General features: G+C 35.9%; 3 protein-coding genes across 5 annotated transcripts; 1 reads left to right on the forward strand and 2 right to left on the reverse strand.

Moving 5' to 3' along the window:
- Positions 1-170: 170 nt before the first annotated feature.
- LOC138879124 (uncharacterized mitochondrial protein AtMg00810-like) lies at positions 171-629 on the forward strand. The gene has a single exon (XM_070158709.1). The coding sequence runs from the start codon at positions 171-173 to the stop codon at positions 627-629; it is 459 nt and encodes a 152-aa protein (XP_070014810.1).
- A 9,585-nt stretch (positions 630-10,214) lies between these two features.
- On the reverse strand, positions 10,215-12,930 carry LOC104240601 (protein JINGUBANG-like). Its single transcript, XM_009795469.2, has 2 exons — positions 12,246-12,930; positions 10,215-11,245 (listed from the first exon to the last, which is right to left on the reverse strand). The coding sequence occupies exons 1-2, from the start codon at positions 12,837-12,839 to the stop codon at positions 10,508-10,510; spliced, it is 1,332 nt and encodes a 443-aa protein (XP_009793771.1). The 5' UTR covers positions 12,840-12,930; the 3' UTR covers positions 10,215-10,507.
- Positions 12,931-13,496: 566 nt separating this feature from the next.
- Positions 13,497-17,538, reverse strand: LOC104240600 (auxin-responsive protein IAA16-like). Of its 3 annotated transcripts, none has more exons than XM_070160536.1 (5): positions 16,810-17,538; positions 15,443-15,669; positions 15,063-15,204; positions 14,699-14,760; positions 13,497-13,882 (listed from the first exon to the last, which is right to left on the reverse strand). In XM_070160536.1, the coding sequence occupies exons 1-5, from the start codon at positions 17,229-17,231 to the stop codon at positions 13,863-13,865; spliced, it is 873 nt and encodes a 290-aa protein (XP_070016637.1). In that variant the 5' UTR covers positions 17,232-17,538; the 3' UTR covers positions 13,497-13,862. The 3 variants fall into 3 exon arrangements, with proteins under 3 accessions (XP_070016637.1, XP_009793769.1, XP_070016638.1); XM_009795467.2 differs by lacking the exon at positions 13,497-13,882 and adding an exon at positions 13,901-14,191 and having other exon boundaries at positions 16,810-17,453; XM_070160537.1 differs by lacking the exons at positions 13,497-13,882; positions 14,699-14,760 and adding an exon at positions 13,901-14,191 and having other exon boundaries at positions 16,810-17,456.
- Positions 17,539-20,686: the final 3,148 nt, after the last annotated feature.

A 20,686-nucleotide genomic window follows, 5' to 3' on the forward strand; every position in this document is an offset into this window, starting at 1 on the left:
AAAAATTAAAACAATTAGAAAAAATCTATTTTCTTGAATTTTATAGGAGTATTTTTGTGAGGCAAAAATTACATGCTCGCAATTATCACAGGAAATGATGAAGTTGGAATCTCTCATCTGAAAAACCTATTAGACTCCTTGTTCAAGATGAAGGACCTAGGTAAGCTAACATGTTTTTTGGGCTTGAGCTGACTTATGGAAAAGAAGGCATACGATTGAGTCAGCTAAAGTATGCAGAAGATTTTGTTCATTTAGCAAATCTCACAGATGATAAGAAGGTTCATACTCCAATGGAAGCGAATACGAAATACAGAAAAGAGCAAGGAGAGCAAACTTTGTATAGACATTTGGTTGGGTCACTTATATATCTTACCATGAGTCGTCTTGCTGTCTCTTATGAAGTAGAAGTGTTAAGTCAATTCGTCACGAAGCCTTACAAGATCCACAATTCAGCTTTGCTAAGGGTAATTAGATACATAAGGAGTATTGTGAATCGAAGTCTCTTGTTTCCATCATCTTCATCGCTGGATATGGTGGGATATGCTGATGCATATTGGGATGGATGCCCTGATTCAAGACAATCCACTACTGGCTGGTGCATGTCGCTTGGCTCGTGCATGATCTCATGAAATTATCAGAAACAATCCCGAACATCGAAGTCATCCACAGAGGCAGAATATAGAAGTATGTCTGTTGCATGCTCTGAAATCATTGGCTACGAAGGCTATTATAAGAACTTGACATCAAGATCGAAGGATCGACCACATTATATGGAGACAATACCAGTGCAATTCAAATAGCAACCAACCCCGTTCATCATGAAAATACCAAGCACATAGACATAGACTATCACTACATCAGAGAATTGGTTGAAGATCGGAGTATTAACCTGAGATATATATCATCTAAAGATCAACTAGCAGATTTGTTCACAAAGGCTACGGCAAGAAGTCAGTACGATTATCTTCTGTCCAAACTCATGCTTTGTGATACATAGCATTGGGTGTTGACTATACCTTATTTAAGAGCCCAATTTCAGGGATCTCCCATTATGACTAATAGTCAATTTGTAGAGCAAATTAGCTGCCCAATTTCAGGGATATTTGTCTAGCAATTAGTAGGCTAGTAATCAAGAGATAATTGAGACTCCTTTGCTTGTATAAATACATTGTAAATCCTACAGTTCTATACATTGAAATATATTAGTATTCTTTCATTTTCTGTATCCCTCTCTTTCTCAACACCGCATGTGTTTTCAGACTGTCAGGTGATCTTTCATAATTGAAAAACTTAACTTGAGTATATCATAATTCTAAGTTGTAATCATAGAAATCACAAAATGGTTAGAACGAGCACGCGTATGCTGATGGAAAAACAACTAGTTCATATGCACGAAGTGGACTTCTATGTATACAAAACCATTTTCCTATACTGCGGCATCAATCATCAGTCTCTTAAACTACTACAATATCTTTGAATTTTTGGATTTTGTCTATCTCTAGAGTTTATGTTGAGATTGTCTTTGGTATTTCTCTTTTGGAGGGACTCAATAAGCTTGACCAAAGGAAAAATTGAGTTACTAAAGTTATAAATATACCTTGATGCTACTCTGTCGGTAAGTCGTTGCCACGTCCATGGGCAGAGTCCCCGAATCCCCTTCACCAAAAAAATTTATACTATATATACTAGGTCAAATTTTTTTGTTATGTATATAGTAAGTGTTGAAATCTCATAACTTCTTTATATATTTACTTCTTTCATATTTTGAAACCTCTTCATGAAATTTTTAGCTATGCTACTGATCACGTCGTCTTTAGAGAACAAATTTAGCAGCTAACAAAATTTTCATTGTTGCCACATTAAGCGGGAAAATACAGAGGATGGCTCCTTGTCCCAAAAAAGGTCCTTATTTACCTATCGATTTTAATTTTTTTAAGTATAATTAGCTCAAATAGTCATCCACCCAACCGCTTAAACTAAAAATAACCGGTAGAGGTATAACATATATATATATACATAATTTATGTATTATATGTGTATAATTATGTCAATGTTTAAACTATGTATATAACCAGGAAAAGTAAACAAATGAATATGACCGGCTATTAATATAAAGATCCTTTTTTTAATATTAATAGTACAATTGTTGTATACATTACCATGTTACGTAAATTCTAACAACAAATAATTGTCTATATTAAATGTGGACCGATAGCATGAAAAATAGACGTGAAAGAAAACACGTTATCTATTAATATATAACGGTCAATTATGTTGACATTTGAAAAATTATTTTTCTCCGCTAATATATATACAACTTAAATATTTATCACAAAACTGAAATTCCTTAAGATTCAAATGGCTAGGTTTTTTAGCGAGAAAAAATGGCTGGTTTTACATGGGTTTGTCAATGGGGATATAGCCAGAAACAGATCCAAGTATCTGGGCTGCGAACAAATTGGACAGTCCGTTTATGGGGCTTAACCTCTCTCTATCCGGGTCAAGATACAATGGAACCAACATGGAAGTGGGTGATCTTGATATTTTTACCACGATTGCCCTATAACATCAAGTTTAACAAATGTTGCTCGTCGCTTGCCCCATGAGCAACATTTTTGACCTTAAAGCTAAAGGTTTGACCATCGGGCAAGCGGAAGTCAAAAGATCAAGACCATACATTTTCAAGGTCATTGGGTGTAATTTCGTGAACTTATATTACTATGATCCTTGAATTCCATCTTGTTTCCTCGAGTCCCATCGTTAAATTAATGTCACATTAGACATTAAGTTAATAAATATACTTTATAAAATGGGTTAAACAAATATAGTCTGTAGACAATTATAAGCCAGAAGCCATGTACTTTGAATTCCATATTGAGCCTGCATCATTTCGTTTATATTTAGTCAATGAAATGGTACAAGCTAGTAATATTGTTGGCCCTATAGCAGTCTATACCGAACACGATCTAGATCTTTATAAGGGCGAACAACATTATATAAAGAAGGCCAAATCTTGCCTCTTATGGATTAGCATCAGGAGGTTTTCAAAAAGTGGCAGGGCAAGCCTACCATATGAGAGGTCAGATAAAGAGCAATTCTTGTTGAGTGGTGTTTTTGCGCTAATTTGTTGTAATTTGCAGAGAAATACAGTGAAGGTGAAGATGTTAGGAAGAAGAAGAAGACTCAGCCATTTAGAGAGAGAGGAAAAGAGACGAATGTAGCTAAGAAATTCTGTATTTTGTATTGTTTATTAAAGGCTAAGTACAGATATTTATATACCACATTTGGTTGTGAATATTTAACTAATTAACTAACTCTCTAACAACCATTAACGGTAAATAGCAACCTTTAGCTACAAAGACTAAACTACCCTCGTATTATTTAACACTCCCCCTCAAACTATGTGGTAGAAAATATTGATCACACCTATTATGGATTTTAAATATTCATGTTGCACTTTGGTTAGTCCCTTTGTAATAATATCAGCAGGTTGATTTGTTGTTACAACATATTTAGTGATGAAGAGTCCTTGTTGAATTCTTTCCCTCATAAAGTGACAATCAATTTCAATGTGCTTAATTCTTTCATGGTAGACTAGGTTTGCAGCTATTTGTATAGCTGTTTTGTTGACACTGTAGATATTGATAGGTAACTGGATCTTTGTATCAACTTCTGTTAGTAAACCATATAGCCAAATGAGTTCAGCTACTGTTGTTGCTAAGCTTCTGTATTCAGCTTCTGCAGAGCTTTGAGATACAGTAGTTTGTTTCTTAGACTTCCATGAAATTAAGGAGTCGCCAACTTTAACTAAGAACCCTGCAACTGATTTTCTAGTCAAAGGGCATGCAGCCCAATCTGCATCACAAAAAGCAGTGATTGTATTGTTATGAGTGCTTGACAGCACAATCCCTTGCCCTGGCTGACTTTTAACATATTTTACTATTCTTAAAGCAATTTTCATGTGTGATCTTTTGGGTTGTTGAAGGAATTGGCTAAGAGTTTGAACTCCAAATACTATGTCTAGCCTAGTTACAATTAAATATAGTAGTTTTCCTATTAGTCTTTGATAGGAAGCTTGATCAACCAATCTGTCTTCTTCTTCTGAACATTCTAACTTACCAATGAAGTCATCATACTTCTTAGAGATTAATTTGATGTTAACATCAATCGGAGTTATTGCTGGTTTGGCTGCAGCTAAGCCAACTTCTGAAATTAGTTCCAAAGCATATTTTATCTGATGCATAGTTATTCCTTGATTGGATCTGGCAAATTCAATTCCTACAAAGTATTTTAACTCTCTCAAATCTTTCATTTTGAATGCATTGTGCGGTAGGTTTTTTGTTTCCTCAATCAATTGCAGATTGTCACATGTGATTAACATATCATCTACATATACTAGAATTATAGTAGTACCTTCAGTTGTTTTTCTGATGAATATAGAATGATCATACTGACTTTGTTTGAAGTTGAACCTCAGTAATGCTTCACACAGTTTTGCATTCCATTGTCTAGGAGCTTGTTTGAGCCCATACAGGGATTTAACAAGTCTACACACAGTGTTCTCCCCCTAACTTTTAAATCCCTATGGTAATTCCATATAAATTTCATCAAATAAATTACCTTGAAGGAAGGCATTATATACATCCATTTAATGTATATGCCACTTCCTTATAGCTGCTAAGGCAAGAATGGTTCTTACTGTGACCATTTTCACAACTGGTGAAAATGTTTCTTGATAATCAATTCCCTCATTTTGGCTATAGCCTTTGGCTACTAATTTAGCTTTGAACCTTTCAATTTCACCTGAGGCTTTGTACTTGATTTTGTAAATCCATTTACATCCTATAGGCTTCTTGCATTCTGGTAGTGTTACAATATCTCATGTATGATTGTTCTCAAGAACTTTTATCTCTTCATTCATGGCTTGTATCCATCTTGGATCTAGAATTGCTTCAGAGTAGTTAGTTGGTTCAGTAACTGATGAAGTTGCAGCTACATAGGACTGATATTTAGAGAAGAGATGATCATAACTGATATATTTGTTTAGTGCATATGGTACACTTTGATGAATATTTAGAGACACAAAATCCTTCATCCAGACTGGAGGATGTTTGTCTCTACAGGATTTTCTGACTTCAATTGATGGTTGATTTTGTATCTCAGTAGTAGTAGATGGCATTTCATGTGAATTATGATCAAATTGTGTAGATTCTGTATAGAAATCCATGTCTGTATATTCTGTATGCATTTCGTATAACTTTTTTCTGTGTTGTGCTAATTATCTGTTTTGCCTCTTCCAGTGTTGTCACCCTCATTAGTAGTTGTGGCTTCTGTTCTATTTTCAAATAGTATTGTAGGATTATCCAGTTGCATTCCTGAATCTGGTGTTGTATCAACAAATATTGGTTGAGAGTGCTATTCTTTCTTTATAAAGAGAAATATATCTTCTCTAAATATTACATCTCTACTTATGAAAAATGTCTTAACTGAAGGGTCATATAAAATGTACCCCTTTTGAACTTCTGAGTATCCCATGTGTATAGATAATTTTGCTCTTGGCATTAGCATGTCATGCTCTTGTACAATTTTAGCAAAGCATAGGCAGCCCAATATTCTAAGATGCATTAGAGAAGGCTCCCTTTTATATAACCTTTAAAAAGGAGATATGTTTCCAGTGACAGTGCGGGGCATTCTGTTTATTAACTAGACATCAGCTAATATGCAGTGACCCCAGAACTTAATAGGTATTTGAGCTTGAAATCTTAATAGCCCTTGTGGCTTCTAATATGTGCCTATGTTTCTCCTCAGCTACCCCATTCTGCTGAGGGGTATATACACAGGTTTTTTGATATATGAATTCCAAGTTTTTGAACAATTGTTCACACACAGAGTTCGCAAACTCTGTACCATTATCAGTTCTAATTGCCTTTATTGTTATATCAAACTGAGTTCTGACATAATTGAAGAAATGTTGAATTGAAATACATGCATCAAATTTTTTGCTTTAGTAGAAACACCCAAGTCATTCTTGAAAAATCATCTACAATAGTCAAAAAATACTTGTTTCCATCCAATGTAGCAATCCTATAAGGACCCAACAAGTCTACATGTATTAGATCAAAACATCTACTACTTTGAATACTGCTTGTAGGAAATAGCAATCTAGCCTGTTTAGCACAAGGACACACTGTGCATTTGTTTATTCTATTCTTGATAGTATCAATATTTATAGGTAGTAACTTTCTAAGAGTCTGTGTAGACACATGACCACATCTTCTATGCCAGAGAATCACATCTGATTTGTCCGCCTCAGTTGTATCATTTCCTCTTGTAGTTAAGGCATCCATTATGTTCCTTTAAGCTATGTTAGTATATAGTAGGTATAGGCCACCATCCTCTTTACCAATCTCATTCACCTTCCCAGTGAAGAGCTTCTGAAACACACAAAAATCAGGAAAGAATGTTGTGGAGCATTGCAATCTTTGGTTAGCTTAGAAACTGACAATAGATTGTATTTGAATTAAGGAACATAAAACACATTTGTTATTGTGTTATTCTCTAATATAGAACTTGATCCTGTATGAGTAACCGTAATAATGTCACCATTTGGTAATAATACTTTCTTTGGATTTTTTGTTTCAATTACTGTTCCCTCATGCAGTAAGTTTTTGTCAGATACCATATGGCTTGTTGCTCCTGAATCTATGATCCACTGACTAAGACAATTAGAAACTAATAGAGCTATATCAATACCTGCCACATTAGCTGCTGAAGCAGAATTTGGCACATTGGTTTTGTTCAACATTTGAAGAATATGTTCATATTGTGTTTTTGTGAGAGCATAGTTCTCAAGACCTGAATTATCTAAATTCAGAGTAGAGCTTTGAGAACTGCCTCCAGTATTGACATGATCCTATACATTTGTATTTTGTCCATAATTGAAGTAGTTGCTAATGATCTTGAGCAGTAAAGTGATCAGTTCTGGCATTAGATTGACATTATATGTTGCATTTGTATTAGCATTTCCTCTTCTTTTGTTCTTGAAATCTGCAGGATATCCCACAATCTTATAACAATTTTCTTTGCTATGTCCCTTCATTTTGCAAAATTCACAGTACAAATTGTAGTTTCTTCTGAACCTTTGGTTCAGATTCTGATTTCCTCTAGCTTTCGAGTACGTAGCAACTTCATAGTTTTCCATCTGACTTGTAAAATTCCTGAGGTAGCAGCAACAGACTTCTATCCCTCATCACTTACAATTAATGCATATGCATGATTTACTATGGGAATAAGACTTCTCATCAAGATCTGACTCCTAACTTGAGGGTTGAATCGTTTAATCCCATCAAGAATTGGTATAACTTCAACTTCTGCAAATACACCACAAATTCTCTTGATTTTGGACAGTCACACCCAGGTGCATGCACAAGCCTCAAACTCTTTCCATAAGTCCTTCAATCTTGAGAAGTAGGCAGATACAGAAGTTGTGTCTTGCGAGTGTTGCTATTTCCTTGTCCAAATTATTGTTTCTTGATCCATCAACCTTGTTAAACCTTTCTGAAAGATCTTCCCAAACCACCTAAGCAATTGATGCATACATAATTCCTCCAAGAAGTCCTTTTGCCACTGAATTCATAATCCAAGATAGCACAATTGCATTGACTCTTTCCCAGTGATTCCACATTGATTATGGGAATTTTTCTTTCTTGCATGTACCATCAACCATGCCCAACTTATTTCTTCCTAACAAGGCTACTCGCATAGACCTAACCCAGATGGAATAGTTCTTAATTCCAGTCAATTGAAATGAAATGATTTGAATACCACTTATATCAGCAGGGGATAAGAAGAGTGGATGATCCCGGTTGCTTGATTTCCGGTATTTTGATTCACTTGGTCACGAGTGATTTGAATTCCTGGTGTTTGGCCCAATTGTTCATCCGAAATCGCCATTTTCTTGTTGACTCAAGGATTCAAGAATCTGTTAATTGTAATTTTTTTCCACAAAAAACAGAAACGAACAAGAATGGAATAGATTCTGTATTTAGGATCGAGATGTAGGCTACTTTTCTTAGATTAAAAGCTCTGATACCATGTTATAATTTACAGAGAAATACAGTGAAGGTGAAGATGTTAGGAAGAAGACGGAGACTCAGTCATTTAGAGAGAGAGGAAAAGAGACGAATGTAGCTAAGAAATTATGTATCTTGTATTGTTTATTAAAGGCTAAGTACAGATATTTATACATCACATTTAGTTGTGAATATTTAACTAATTAACTAACTCTCTAACAACCATTAACGGTTAATAACAACCTTTAGCTACAAAGACTAAACTACCCTCATATTATTTAACATAATCGTTCAATTTTCGTACATGTTTAGTAAATTTTGTGACGAAGTGATATGGAATGACACCGCTTAAGCCAATGTGCCTCCGCCCAAATTCGCTGAATTCAACATAAAATCTCACTATGATAATCTAAGTTCACCTTTTAGTAAATTACAAAACAGTTGCAAAGATAAGCAAGGACTTCCATATAATCACTTATCATCTAATGCACTAAAAGTGATGTTGAGCAGCTGTATAGGATCAAAGATAAGATCCCAAAGATAGTATGTATACTATATTTTATATATGATGAGAGAAAGTTTTTTTCAAAGATTCTCTATAACTTTATCTATGAAATCGATATAGTATTTACTTTTTCAGAAAATTCTAACACTACCGGAAATGCATATGCTTTTAATCATAGGAGAGAGCAATGAGAACAGACATATGATCTCTACTGTGATACCACCAAATTAAATAAGAGGGTATCTGCAAAAGAAGAGACGCACTCATACAGACAGAACTATTCCAAGGAAAGGAACTTTTCCTTTTGCCATCTTTTGCCACCGAATTCAAGATTTCAAGAATAGTATACTTGATTCAGGGGAAAAGGTCATGGCAAAATAGTATTAAACAATGAACAAGTTAGGAATACAGTAATCAGAAAGCTTCTTCATATTTATACTCAAGCAGGAAGTACAAATCTTTTATGAAACATTGATGCAATCCTGATTTTAGAACCTACACTCTCAATTCAAAATCCACAACCCACAACGTCTAAATTCTGAATCTGCCACTACTGTTTGACACAACCATATGGTGTGTCTAAGCATCCTGTTTGGGTGCAAGCACTCTTCTACCAAATCACTTTTATTCTCGGCGCTGATAATAATTGGATCCCTTATCGGTTTAAAGATTTTTTGTTACACTATTTATCAGCTACGGAAGAGAAGACAATCTCACAGCAATCAGTTGGCTTCTGATGCAGGGAGGGAATTACAATTGCAGCCGCGACAAGGACAGCAACAGATTTAGATGAGTTAAACCTTATTGTTGGAAAGTAAATTCATTATTTTACCAGCAATGCACTTGTCTCAAACAGACAATTTGCTTGCCTCAATTCTATCTTGTTTCGTAATTTTACAAGGTCTCTTACTCTATCACTGAACTAGTGTTTTACTTTCTTCAATCAAGAATGTCACAAGGCTGGCTAAATGTTGAAATTGTATGCCAAACATTTTACTAATGTCCGTGTCTTCTCGAACTCTCAAATACTGTTTAAATGGAACAGTTTACTTATATGTTACTGTATCGAATTGTGTAAATTGTCTTTAAAGCTTTAAACAGTTAGAAAGAAAGACACAACTTCCCCACAAATAAAATAGATGGATTGCGTAGGATGAACAACCACCCTTCACCCGGGCCTAGAAGGAAAAAACAAAAGCATGTAGAGTCAATTTAAATGTCAACCCGTAGTTGTTGGGTAACGCCAACATCCTGCCTATGGCAAGGCCCGCAAGGGGGCTGAGGTGGCATGGGTTGGAGTTATAATCGAATATGGCGCTTGCTTGGTGGGCTTGGTTAAAAAATAAAGTTGCGCCCTTGCTATCAGCTATAGCTGTTGGTACGACGCTTGATCCTAACAAGTGGTATCAAAGCCTTTCTAATAGGTTCGATTCCCAAGAGCAACATGCTGCTAGGTAACGCCAACATCCAGCCAAGGCAAGGCCCGCTAGGGGGCTAAGGTGGCCAACGTTGGAATCATAATCGAACATGGAGCTTGCTTGGCGGGCTTTGTTAAAAAATAAAGTTGTGCCCTTGCTATCAACTATAGCTTTTGGTGTGATGGTAAGCGTTTGATCCCAGTAGTAAATTTCAAATAATGCAAATTAAAAGGAAAATTTAATTATAAATATTGTACTAGAACATTTATCTATTGCTAGTAGCTATATATATGGTGCTGGATCTCAATCTGCGAGGACATGGTACAAAGAATTCATTGGCCTCTTCTACTCTGTATCTCAAAGTTGAAACCTGGACAAAATCCGCAGCCATTGTTACAAACAAGTCAGAAGTCAGGTGATAGTCTGTCTGCACTTGCTAATTAAAATCTTGGATCCGTCTCTAGTTGTAAAACATACATCTTGCAAGAAAAATAAAAGGGTGTCATCCATATTTAAGCGATCTCAAAATAATCACAAGCATTCTGTGAAGAACCTTTGCCCGTATTATCGCTGCTACTGCTGGTGCATCTCACACGCCACATCTTGATAACTCCATCAAGACTTCCGGTGCAAATGGTGCAACCATCTTCACTCTCCTCATTATTCACGCATCCTGGGAAAGCTGTAACGCACCTAATCGGTCCTCTGTGACCTTGCAAGATCGCCACGCAAACATGTTGACAATCTTGCTCCCTAAACCAGACTCTGCACGTTGAGTCTGCAGAGCCACTGATGAAATAGTTAGCCGTACTGGACAAGCACATTACAGCATGTGTGTGTCCAAGAAGTGCACCCCCATATTGTAATTGCCCTGAAAACCAACCTTTTATCCAATAATGAATGTAACCATCACTGCAACCACCATACAATACCCCACCATCAGTTGTTAATGCTAATGTCTTTACTGGTGAACATTTAGCTGGTAATGTCACAGTGAGGGAATGTGGCCTATCTCCACTACAAAAATTACGTCGCCATACTCGGACTGTGGCATCATCAGAAGCAGTATAGAGGACACCATCATCACCAACAACAATGGCGTTTATCGGATCGTTATGGGCTTGGATTGTCTCTATGCATTTGAGATCAGAAATTCTCCATACTTTTACTGTTTTATCAAGGGAAGCTGAGTAAAGTATATCATCTGATATGTTAATTGCCAGTGATGATATTGGTCCCATGTGCTTCATCTGTCACAATTCATTAAAAGGCATTTAATTTTTCTATCTACACAAAAAAGTGAAGATCATGAACTATTCTGATTAGACAAGCATATCAAGACTTGAAGAGTATGCATTAAATTAGATGCTTTTGAAAATTGAAATGTGCTAAATTTGACACTGGTGTGCTTTAATCACAAAGCTGTAGCCGCATATGGTAATAAATATGTTCCCAGCACTGTCCATGTCAAGGTTTGGTTTGCTGCAATTAATACAGCCCTAAAAGATGTCCAGGCTTCAACTTTTTCCAGTCCAAATCAAACTGGATACAGATTCCTGAACAAATAATAATCTGATGATCCAAATTTGCAGCAGCTGATATTAACCAGACGGACTTTAACTTTCCCACTTTCCGTTGGCACATAAGCTTTCAGACTAACACAACTTGTTATGCAAAAATGTAATTGTCGGTATAGGCCATGACTGTCCCACGAATATCTCTATTTTGTATTCTGTATAAATTAAAAAAAGACAGCCCGGTGCACTAAGCTCCCGCTAAGCGCGGGGTATGGGGAATGGCTGGACCACAAGTATCTATTGTACGCAGCCTTACGCTATAAATTCTGGTTCTTAAATTATGCCCCAAAGAAAGTAAAATAGAATTATATCACAGGCTAAAACCATGCATAACAAATTTCCCCTAGAGCATGTTACACTAGCAGAGTCACAGTGAAAGGAGCAGTATGCCAGCCTACACCGTACGTCCTACCATTAATGCATATTAAGGAACAGTTAACTACTGCAAATGAGTATTAGCATAACTGGTAAAGTTGTTGCCGTGTGATAAGGAGGTCGTGGGTTCGAACCGTGCAAACAGACTCTTGCATAAATACAAGGTAAGACTGCGTACAATAAATCCTTGTAGTCCGGCCCTTCCCCGGACCCCGCGCATAGCGGGAGCGGGAGCTTGGTGCACCGGGCTGCCCTTTATAGAAACACATATAAAAAATGAATAAATATTGTATATTACCATCTTATCTCGACCAGAGATATAGCTCCGGACAAAGCTTCCAACCTTAGGAATACTAGCAACCCGAACATGCTTGATAACACCTTCCCAAGTCCTACGCCAAACCCGAATCTTACAATCCGCATAAGCAGCATAAACCATATCATTTGACACTTTTAATGCAACAACCATAGACCCCCTCGTCTTAAGATGATCACATTCAGTAAACTCTGGCAACTTCCAAACACGTATTACATTAGCCTGAGACCCTGTATAAACGAGGCCATTTGACGTAGCAACAGACAAGATCTGTCCATCTTTTTTTAACACTGATGAAATGCACCTGTAAGTTGTTTGAAAGTGATGATCATCGGCTAATTTTGGATTGTCGAGCGTGAAGGAAAGTCGCGGAGTTGAAGGTTGAGAGTTGTGGTGGCATGTATTGGAAGAGAGAACTGAAGTGCTTAAACGAGGTGGGCTATAGGGAAGATCTTCGGAGAAATTAGAAGGTTCTTTTGTAGAAATACTTCTCAAGAAGCTGTGATTAGGTCTTATGGCGAAAGATGGAGCTGAAGCAGGGGAATTTGGAGGCTCAAAGTCCATTGTTGAAGCCATGTCTATGTCTAGATCTCTCTCTACGAGAAATGCTAATATAGAAGAATTGAAATGGTGTAATGTATTGGTGTTAATGAAGGTTTAATGCTCTCAACTATCAGCTACCCCACAATGACGAAAACACTTATCCCGCCAATCCATTTTTCCTTTTTTCTTTCTTTTTTGCCAAAACAATCCCCTTTTTCTTACGAAGAATTAACCTAAAATGGTCGTCCACTCAATACTTAAACTAAAATTATTCGGCACATATATAATTCACTTATAATATGTATATGATCGTGTATAACTAGTGTATATCAGCTATGAAAATTGAACAATAAATTCAGTCAGCTATTTATGTTAAAATACCTTTTTTTGTTTTAATTTCACCTGGTTGCGATCAAAAGTGGGTATAAAAATGTACATGCTTAGATCAATTATAATGTAAGGACTTTAAGTTATATATACTCACAATACAATAAATTTGTTACATTATTAGTATTCGACCTATTATAACATGTTACTACTTTCTATTTATTCAAGGTCATTAATCAGTGTTATTAAATAAAATTACTGTAATTACTTTTAAATAATCTGATTGTATAAATATTTTTTATGCTGTCCACACGTAGAAGTTAGAAATTAATCTAATAATGTAATTAAAAATAAATTCTTTAATAAGCATTAATTAATAATTTCATTAGAATCGTTTTTTCCTTTCATTCGATACATATGCTTCTATGAATCTAAATAATACAATTGAGTTTACTCTTGAAAGTTCTTTTATTGGATTTTGAAGAACTAGACAAAAATCATAAAAGAAACAAAGTTAATACAAGGTTGGATCTTAAGAGACAGGAGAAAGTGAACCTGCAAGCAGAGGCGGAGGTAGAGTGTTGGGTACGAGTTTGACTGAACCCAACAACTTTTGTTTAGATTCTGTATTTGTATTAAAAATTCATCAAATACGTATAAATATCTAACTGCGAACCCAATAACTAAGACGAGCTATAAGTTTGATGGCCAGTTCAGAGTCCATAAACTTCAAATCTTAGCTCCGCTGCCTGCAAGTTGGGATAAGCTGTATGAATGCTCACTGCCTATATCGGTCCATTTAAATCCAGTATATAAGACAAAATTAAAATTAACAAGTACTAGAAGCACTAGCAAGCACTACAGCCTACAAAAATCTAGATATAGCTGATCGTATCTTCCTAGCAAATCAGTTCCTCCCTTAATGGAATGGCCACAGAAGTGAAATCAATAAAAGGAAATTTTTTACATAAAAGCATATCACATTTTATGAATCTTTCTGCCTTCAACGCTACTTTAGGCAACAATTTGGTTCTTGCACTTGCTTATGGCCCTTGGAGCTGCAACCAAGAGGTACAATTGAGTCATTTCAAGCCAGTTTAAGGTTAACAAATAAAAGACATTTTAATCCGATGATCCATGCAATGTAAAAAACTCATGGCAGTATTCTTAAACAGGACTATAAGATGGCAGTGGTGGAGGTAGGATTTCCGCTAAGGGAGTTCAAAAAAGAAAAAGTTAAAATTAAAAGGGACTATGGCCAGTGGGAATTGAACAAGCAACCTCACAAAAGTTTTGAACCCTCTTGGACTACTAAACTACGCTTTTAGATGTGGCAAAGGGATTCAAAATATAACATATAATATATAGAGGCAGAAAATGAATTTTGCCTTATATGTACAATATAAATTTCCGGCGAAGTGAACCCCATTCTGCCCCGCTAAATCCGTCGCTGTAAGATTGTTTTCCCCGGCTCAAGGAGGCAAGTTGCCATAGAAAAGTGCAGAAGGAGGAACTAGCAAGTGTTACATGGCAAGCACAAGATTCTTATTCAGTATAGGACATACCTAGCCCGATTGCCTCTGAGCTTTTCATAATCCGCAGTCTCTTGCATGAGTCTATAAACATCCTATCTCAAGATCCAAATCAAACAATAAGTAGCTGCTTAGACGATGAATTGTACATTAAATCACTTTTATAACATAAAATTTCCACTCTGGATCTTGAATTGAAGATTGGAGACAGCGGAAAAGATCGATATGGAACAAGAAAGAAATGGAAGAGAATTAATGTAGATTCCAAGCAGCTACTTTTACACTCCAACAACAGATGGCCCGGACACAAGTCATCCAAATAGAGCAAAATTGACAAGCAAAATCACTTAATCCATTTTTTAAGATCATAGAAAAGAATGTTGGAAGAAAAACTTACTCCCAGGGAACATCGCCTACAAGCATCCAATCACCATCCTTGTCTTCATAAGTCAGCACATACTCGGAACCATTGAGAAGATCCATCAAGTGACTTTCACTAAGCCCCTCTCGCCCTGGAAGTCCGTCAGAGGTGCATTGCCCTAAAAACGATTACACAAAATATCTATCACTAAAATACATACCGTTGGGTATGCGAACAAAGTTCCACATTGGGGAGTAGTTAAAAAGATTGGGAGACAAATTTTGGTATCAATTGCTCCAGCCAAAAGTTATGTCCTATTTTGAATGAAAATAGTAGATAGTTTTCATTTCAAAACTTGAACTGCCTCCTAAGGCTTTGCATAAGTGCTTGTTCTTTGCATTCTACAAAGGTTTTACCAATGGTGAAGCAGCTGAACATCTTCTCAAGAGCTGATGAGAGTTCTGCATAGTTGGTGTAGATTTTGACGTCGACTTTTCTCAGGTATGGGGCACCATCCATGCTAACTTTAACATAAAGACAACCTGCTCCTGATTTTCCTTCAGTCTCGTTATTCTTCAACGAATTGTTGGCAAGGGTGTTCTTGCGGAAAGATCTAATTGGTGGCCATCCCACAACTTGTGCCCTAATACAGAACATAATAGCAATCTAGTTATTAGGCTAATAGTAAAACCCATAACCAAATTATACAAATGCAGCGACAGACTCAATATATTCACACTAATAAATACAGATATGTAGTCTTTGTATTACAAAAAGAATTAGCAAGGCTACATTCCAATTTCATCCCTTCAAGCCTCTTGCGGTGACAGAGAAGCAGCAAGACTTCACAATGATCACACTAGTTGGTACAAGTCTGCGGTCTTAGCATTAGAAAGAAAAAATAGAAGGTTAACGCGCCAATTAATCCTTTCAAGCATCTTATAGTGACAGAGCCAGGCGTAAGGTTGCAAGTCCATCCAACTCAATTACACAAACAAGAGAAACGTATGTCAACAACAAGAATCGCACCTTAATTCCAAGCTAGTTGGGATCGACTTTATTAATCCTTCATAGTATATATAATTCCACTCCACTGGAAGCCGTTTCATTAAATGCAATATGCTATAAGACTTATTTATTTACATCACAAAAACAGTTTCCTTTTTTTTCCCTCTAGATTATATTTTTAAGACTGGCAAGTACAGATATGTGGTCTTAGTATAAGAAAAAAAAATTAGCAGGGTTGGGGCTAATTTCATCCCTTTTAGCCTCTCGCAGTGACAGAGACAGGGCCTAAGGTTACAAGTCCATCCAATTCAGTTACACAAAACCGATGTCAACAACAACGATTAATACCTTAATTCCAAACTAGTTGGGGTCAACTGTATCAATCCTTTATATTAATTTCACTCCACTTGAGGCTGTTTTATACTTTTATTAAATGCAATATGCTAGAAGACTATCCTTTTTGTAGGTCACATTCATTACAGACACCTAGGATTTTAACCAGACGGGGGTATCAATATTCTGCACAACCAGTGCCCCTAATGACTTCAGGGTGCCAAGTGATTAATATTATTTATTTTCAAGGTACATACATATATATATATACAAAATTTCTGCCAAAGTTTATGGGCATTAAATGATCCCTCATGGTTACATATAGGTCCAATTCTCACAAAGACAGTTTCTTCTTTTCCTATTTCCTATCAACAAGCAAAGCAAAGTACCAGCCATTTTTTTTGGGGGGTGGGGTGGGGGGAGGGGGGGGGGGCAAACTTACTTTGAAGCATGAGAAACACCATTTCCATGCGCCGGAGTAGACTTTTTTTCTTCAACAGACTTTAGAGGTTGAGGACCAACAGCCTTATCTTTCCTAGAGGAATCAATGGTATCAGAAAATCCCCTCTTAGCTCCTGAAACAAAAACCTTCAAAGGGGTAACAATAATATTCTTATCCTCCAAATCTTTGCCAAAAGGAGACACCCCATTTTCAGCCTTCCTCTCTGGAGACCACGAACCTGGCAACCCAAGTCTTAGCTCAGTTTCCTTGAGCTTTAGAACATTACTTTTCTCAAGCTCCTCACAATCAGTAGGTGAAGAAGATGATGATGAAGAAGAGGAAGAAGAGATTTTATCACAACTTCTTTCCATTAAAGAAGCTTCTGATAAACCTATGTAATCATGTTCTATTGGTATAGACATGGATTTTGAACAACAATAGCAGCCCAAATACAGCTTCAAAAGAAGAGGAAAATCGTTTGGTTACTAACTAAAACAGAGAGATTGGTTCAGGATATGATCAGGGGTCTGGTTAAAACAAGAAAAGGAGGAGGTTTTGTTGATGCAGAAAAGAAGGTTCTTTAGCCTTTCTGTAGACTACGTATTTCTTTTGTTTTAAGTATTTGGGTCCTCCAATTATAATATGGCAACAAAGAAAGATCGAATCTAGCAAATAAAAAGGAACAGTTGTAGTGGGATAGTGGCACAGGAACAATTATTCCAGATGCTTATCTGAAACAGTAAAAGAAGAAACTAGAGAATGGTTTTGAATAGGAAATAAGGATAAATAAACAAAGTGGGCATTTGGACATAAGAATTGTGAAGTTCACAAAAAATAAAGTGGAAAAAAATTTAAGTGAAAATGGTATTTGAAAATTAAAATTGTGTTTGGATATAAATACAATTTGGAGATGTTTTTAAATTTTTGTGAGTTATTTGAAGTGAAAATTTTTTGAAAACAATTATTTGAAGTTTTTCAAATTTCCCAAATTCAACTTCAAGTGAAATATGAAATTTTCATGGTCAAACACTAATTCCAAAAGAAAGTAGAATTTTCCAAAAAAGTGATAATTTTTATGGCCAAACGGGCCCTAAACAAGGTAAACCAAGCATAAAATGTGTACATTGTTATAAATATATTATATTATGGATGTTCATTTATTACTCCATTGTAAACAAGCTTCCTGAAGAAACTTATCCATATGGGACTCCGCCGTAAATATGTTTATCTATTTAGTACTCTATTGGAAATAAGCCTCTTGAAGAAACATATCACTTCGGTACCCGGTTATGGATAAACAATACCCCCGTAGAAGATTATCCATACTAGGTATAATAAGTTTATCCTTTCGATACTCCATTATGGATAAATATTACCCCGGTAGAAGATTATCCCTACCGGGTACAATAAGTTTATCCTTTCAGTACTCCGTTATGGATAAACATTACTCTCAGTAGAAGATTATCCATATCTGGTATAGTAGCAGCTTACACAGCAGCTTGCAGTAGTAGCTTACACAGCAGCTTGTTGTAGCAGCTTACACAACAGTTTCCTTTCTTCTATAAATAGAAGAGATTTCAGCTCATTATGTATATCAGTTTGAATTCGAATAATATATCAGTTTCTCTTTATACTTGTCTTTACTTTACAGTCTTTATTTTATAACACGTTATCAGCACGAGACTCTACCATCTCGAGTAAATACTTTGAAAGTATCTGAGGTACGAACTTTCTTTTTCTATGTAATGTCAAATCTTTCTAAACTTGAATTTGTAGCCTTGGATATATTGGGCAAAAACTACATGTCTTGGGTGCTTGATGCTGAAATTCATTTTGATGTGATGGGTCTGGCATACACTATCAAGGATAAAAATCAGGCATCAAACCAAGACCATGCCAAAGCAATGATATTCCTATGTCATCACCTTGATGAGGGCCTGAAAATGGAATATCTTACTGTTAAAGATCCAGTCATACTGTGGAATAATTTGAAAGATAGATATGGCCACCTGAAGATGGTCGTTCTTCCACAGGCACAATATGATTGGACTCATATAAGGCTACAAGATTTTAAATCTATCAGTGAGTATAATTCTGCTATGTTCAGAATTATTTCTCAATTGAAATTATGTGGTGATAATATTACTGATCATGATATGTTGGAGAAAACTTTCACCACTTTTCATGCCTCGAATATGCTCCTGCAGCAGCAATAACGAGAGATGGAATTTAAAAAGTATTCTGAACTTATCTCACATCTTCTTGTAGCCGAGCAACATAATGGGCTATTAATGAAAAATTATGAAAGTCGGCCTACTGGTTCTTGTCCATTCCGTGAAGTGAATGAGACGAACTTCCATCAAGCTAAGCGTGTAGGAGGTCATGGACCCAGTCGTGGTCATGGCCGTGGTCGGGAAAGAAATTTTAATCATGGTAATAATAATGCACCAAAGAACCCTCCTCACCACTAGCAGTGAAAAAGGAAGGAACAAAAGCATGAAGCGATGCAAGCACCAAATGCAGAAAATGCATGCTATAGATGTGGATGAAAAGGGCACTAGTCACGTACTTGTCGTACGCCAAAGCACCTGGTTGAGCTTTATCAACCTCCCTAAAGAAGACAGAAAAATGCTGAAGCAAATCTTATTTCTGAAGATAATTTAGACTTTATGTATTTAGATGTAGCTGATTACCTTGCACTCCCAGATGGAGAAATAAGTCATGTGATCGGTGGTGAATCTGTAGAAATGTAAATATTTTAATTTTTGTTGGTTGCAATAGATAGTATGGTTATGTAATTGTTGTACATAAATAAAAGGTATGATTTGATAATGATATTTTACTATAATATATCTTATTTACGTTATTTGAAGAATATGAATAATATTATTAGATCAACTTAAACTCTAGCAGAGTTTGCAAGAAATATACAACCACCAGAAGTAGTTATATTTCGTATATCTCATTGTAATTATATTTTGTTAACCACCAAAAGTGGTATATGCCTATGATCATCAGAAGTGATAATTTAGGCTTTCTATAGTTACAATTGAATATAAGCTACATAAATATTCTCTATATTAAATGCACGCCTCGATTTGCTCCTGAAGTAGTAAATATTTTAAAAGAGGTTGAAGCATCACAATTTGATGTGATTAATGCGCATTCAGATAATTATGTTCGATTTCCTGGAGAATGAGAACATTTGATAATATTAATTCATTCTTGAATGTGACAATATTAATAAATCTGGTAAATATGAACGCGCTCTTGATGTGAATATATTACAATTCACCTCCAGAAGAGGTAATATAATTGAGAGAATATATACCCAATATTTCGTATTTTAAATTTGCTCCTGAAGAAGTAACACAATTGAAATTGCCTCCTGAAGTAGGAAAATATTATGAAGAAGAGTTTTCTTGTGCTTAAACAATTGTTTTACATTGTTTATTTGATTGTAATTTTCTCTCATGATACCAGAAGTGTATGAGCAATATTTGATAGTACAAAATGTATCAACCACTACAAGAAAAGTGTCATTTACATGGGAATTTTACATGGAAATTTTTTTTGTAGGTAATACATGCGGATTTTCATGGGAAAATCTAAAATTCCTAAATATAAGAATATGGTACTTGCGAAAACGTAATTCCCGGGAAATTCCGCAGGTATATTTAGCACCATCAAGCGCGAAAATAGCACTTGGGGAATTAGTTGGGAATTAAATCCGCATATACCATATCCGCAGGTAAATCCGCAGAAAAGAGAACCAAAAAAATATAAAAATTTCCTTTAATAATCCGCATGAATATCTCCAGGTAGACTACCTGCGAGTTTTGCTAGGGATAATCACATGGGGTTTTACATAGGGATA

The sequence above is a fragment of the Nicotiana sylvestris genome, chromosome 10 (genome assembly GCF_000393655.2).
Source record: "Nicotiana sylvestris chromosome 10, ASM39365v2, whole genome shotgun sequence".
Classification (NCBI taxonomy): Eukaryota; Viridiplantae; Streptophyta; class Magnoliopsida; order Solanales; family Solanaceae; genus Nicotiana; species Nicotiana sylvestris.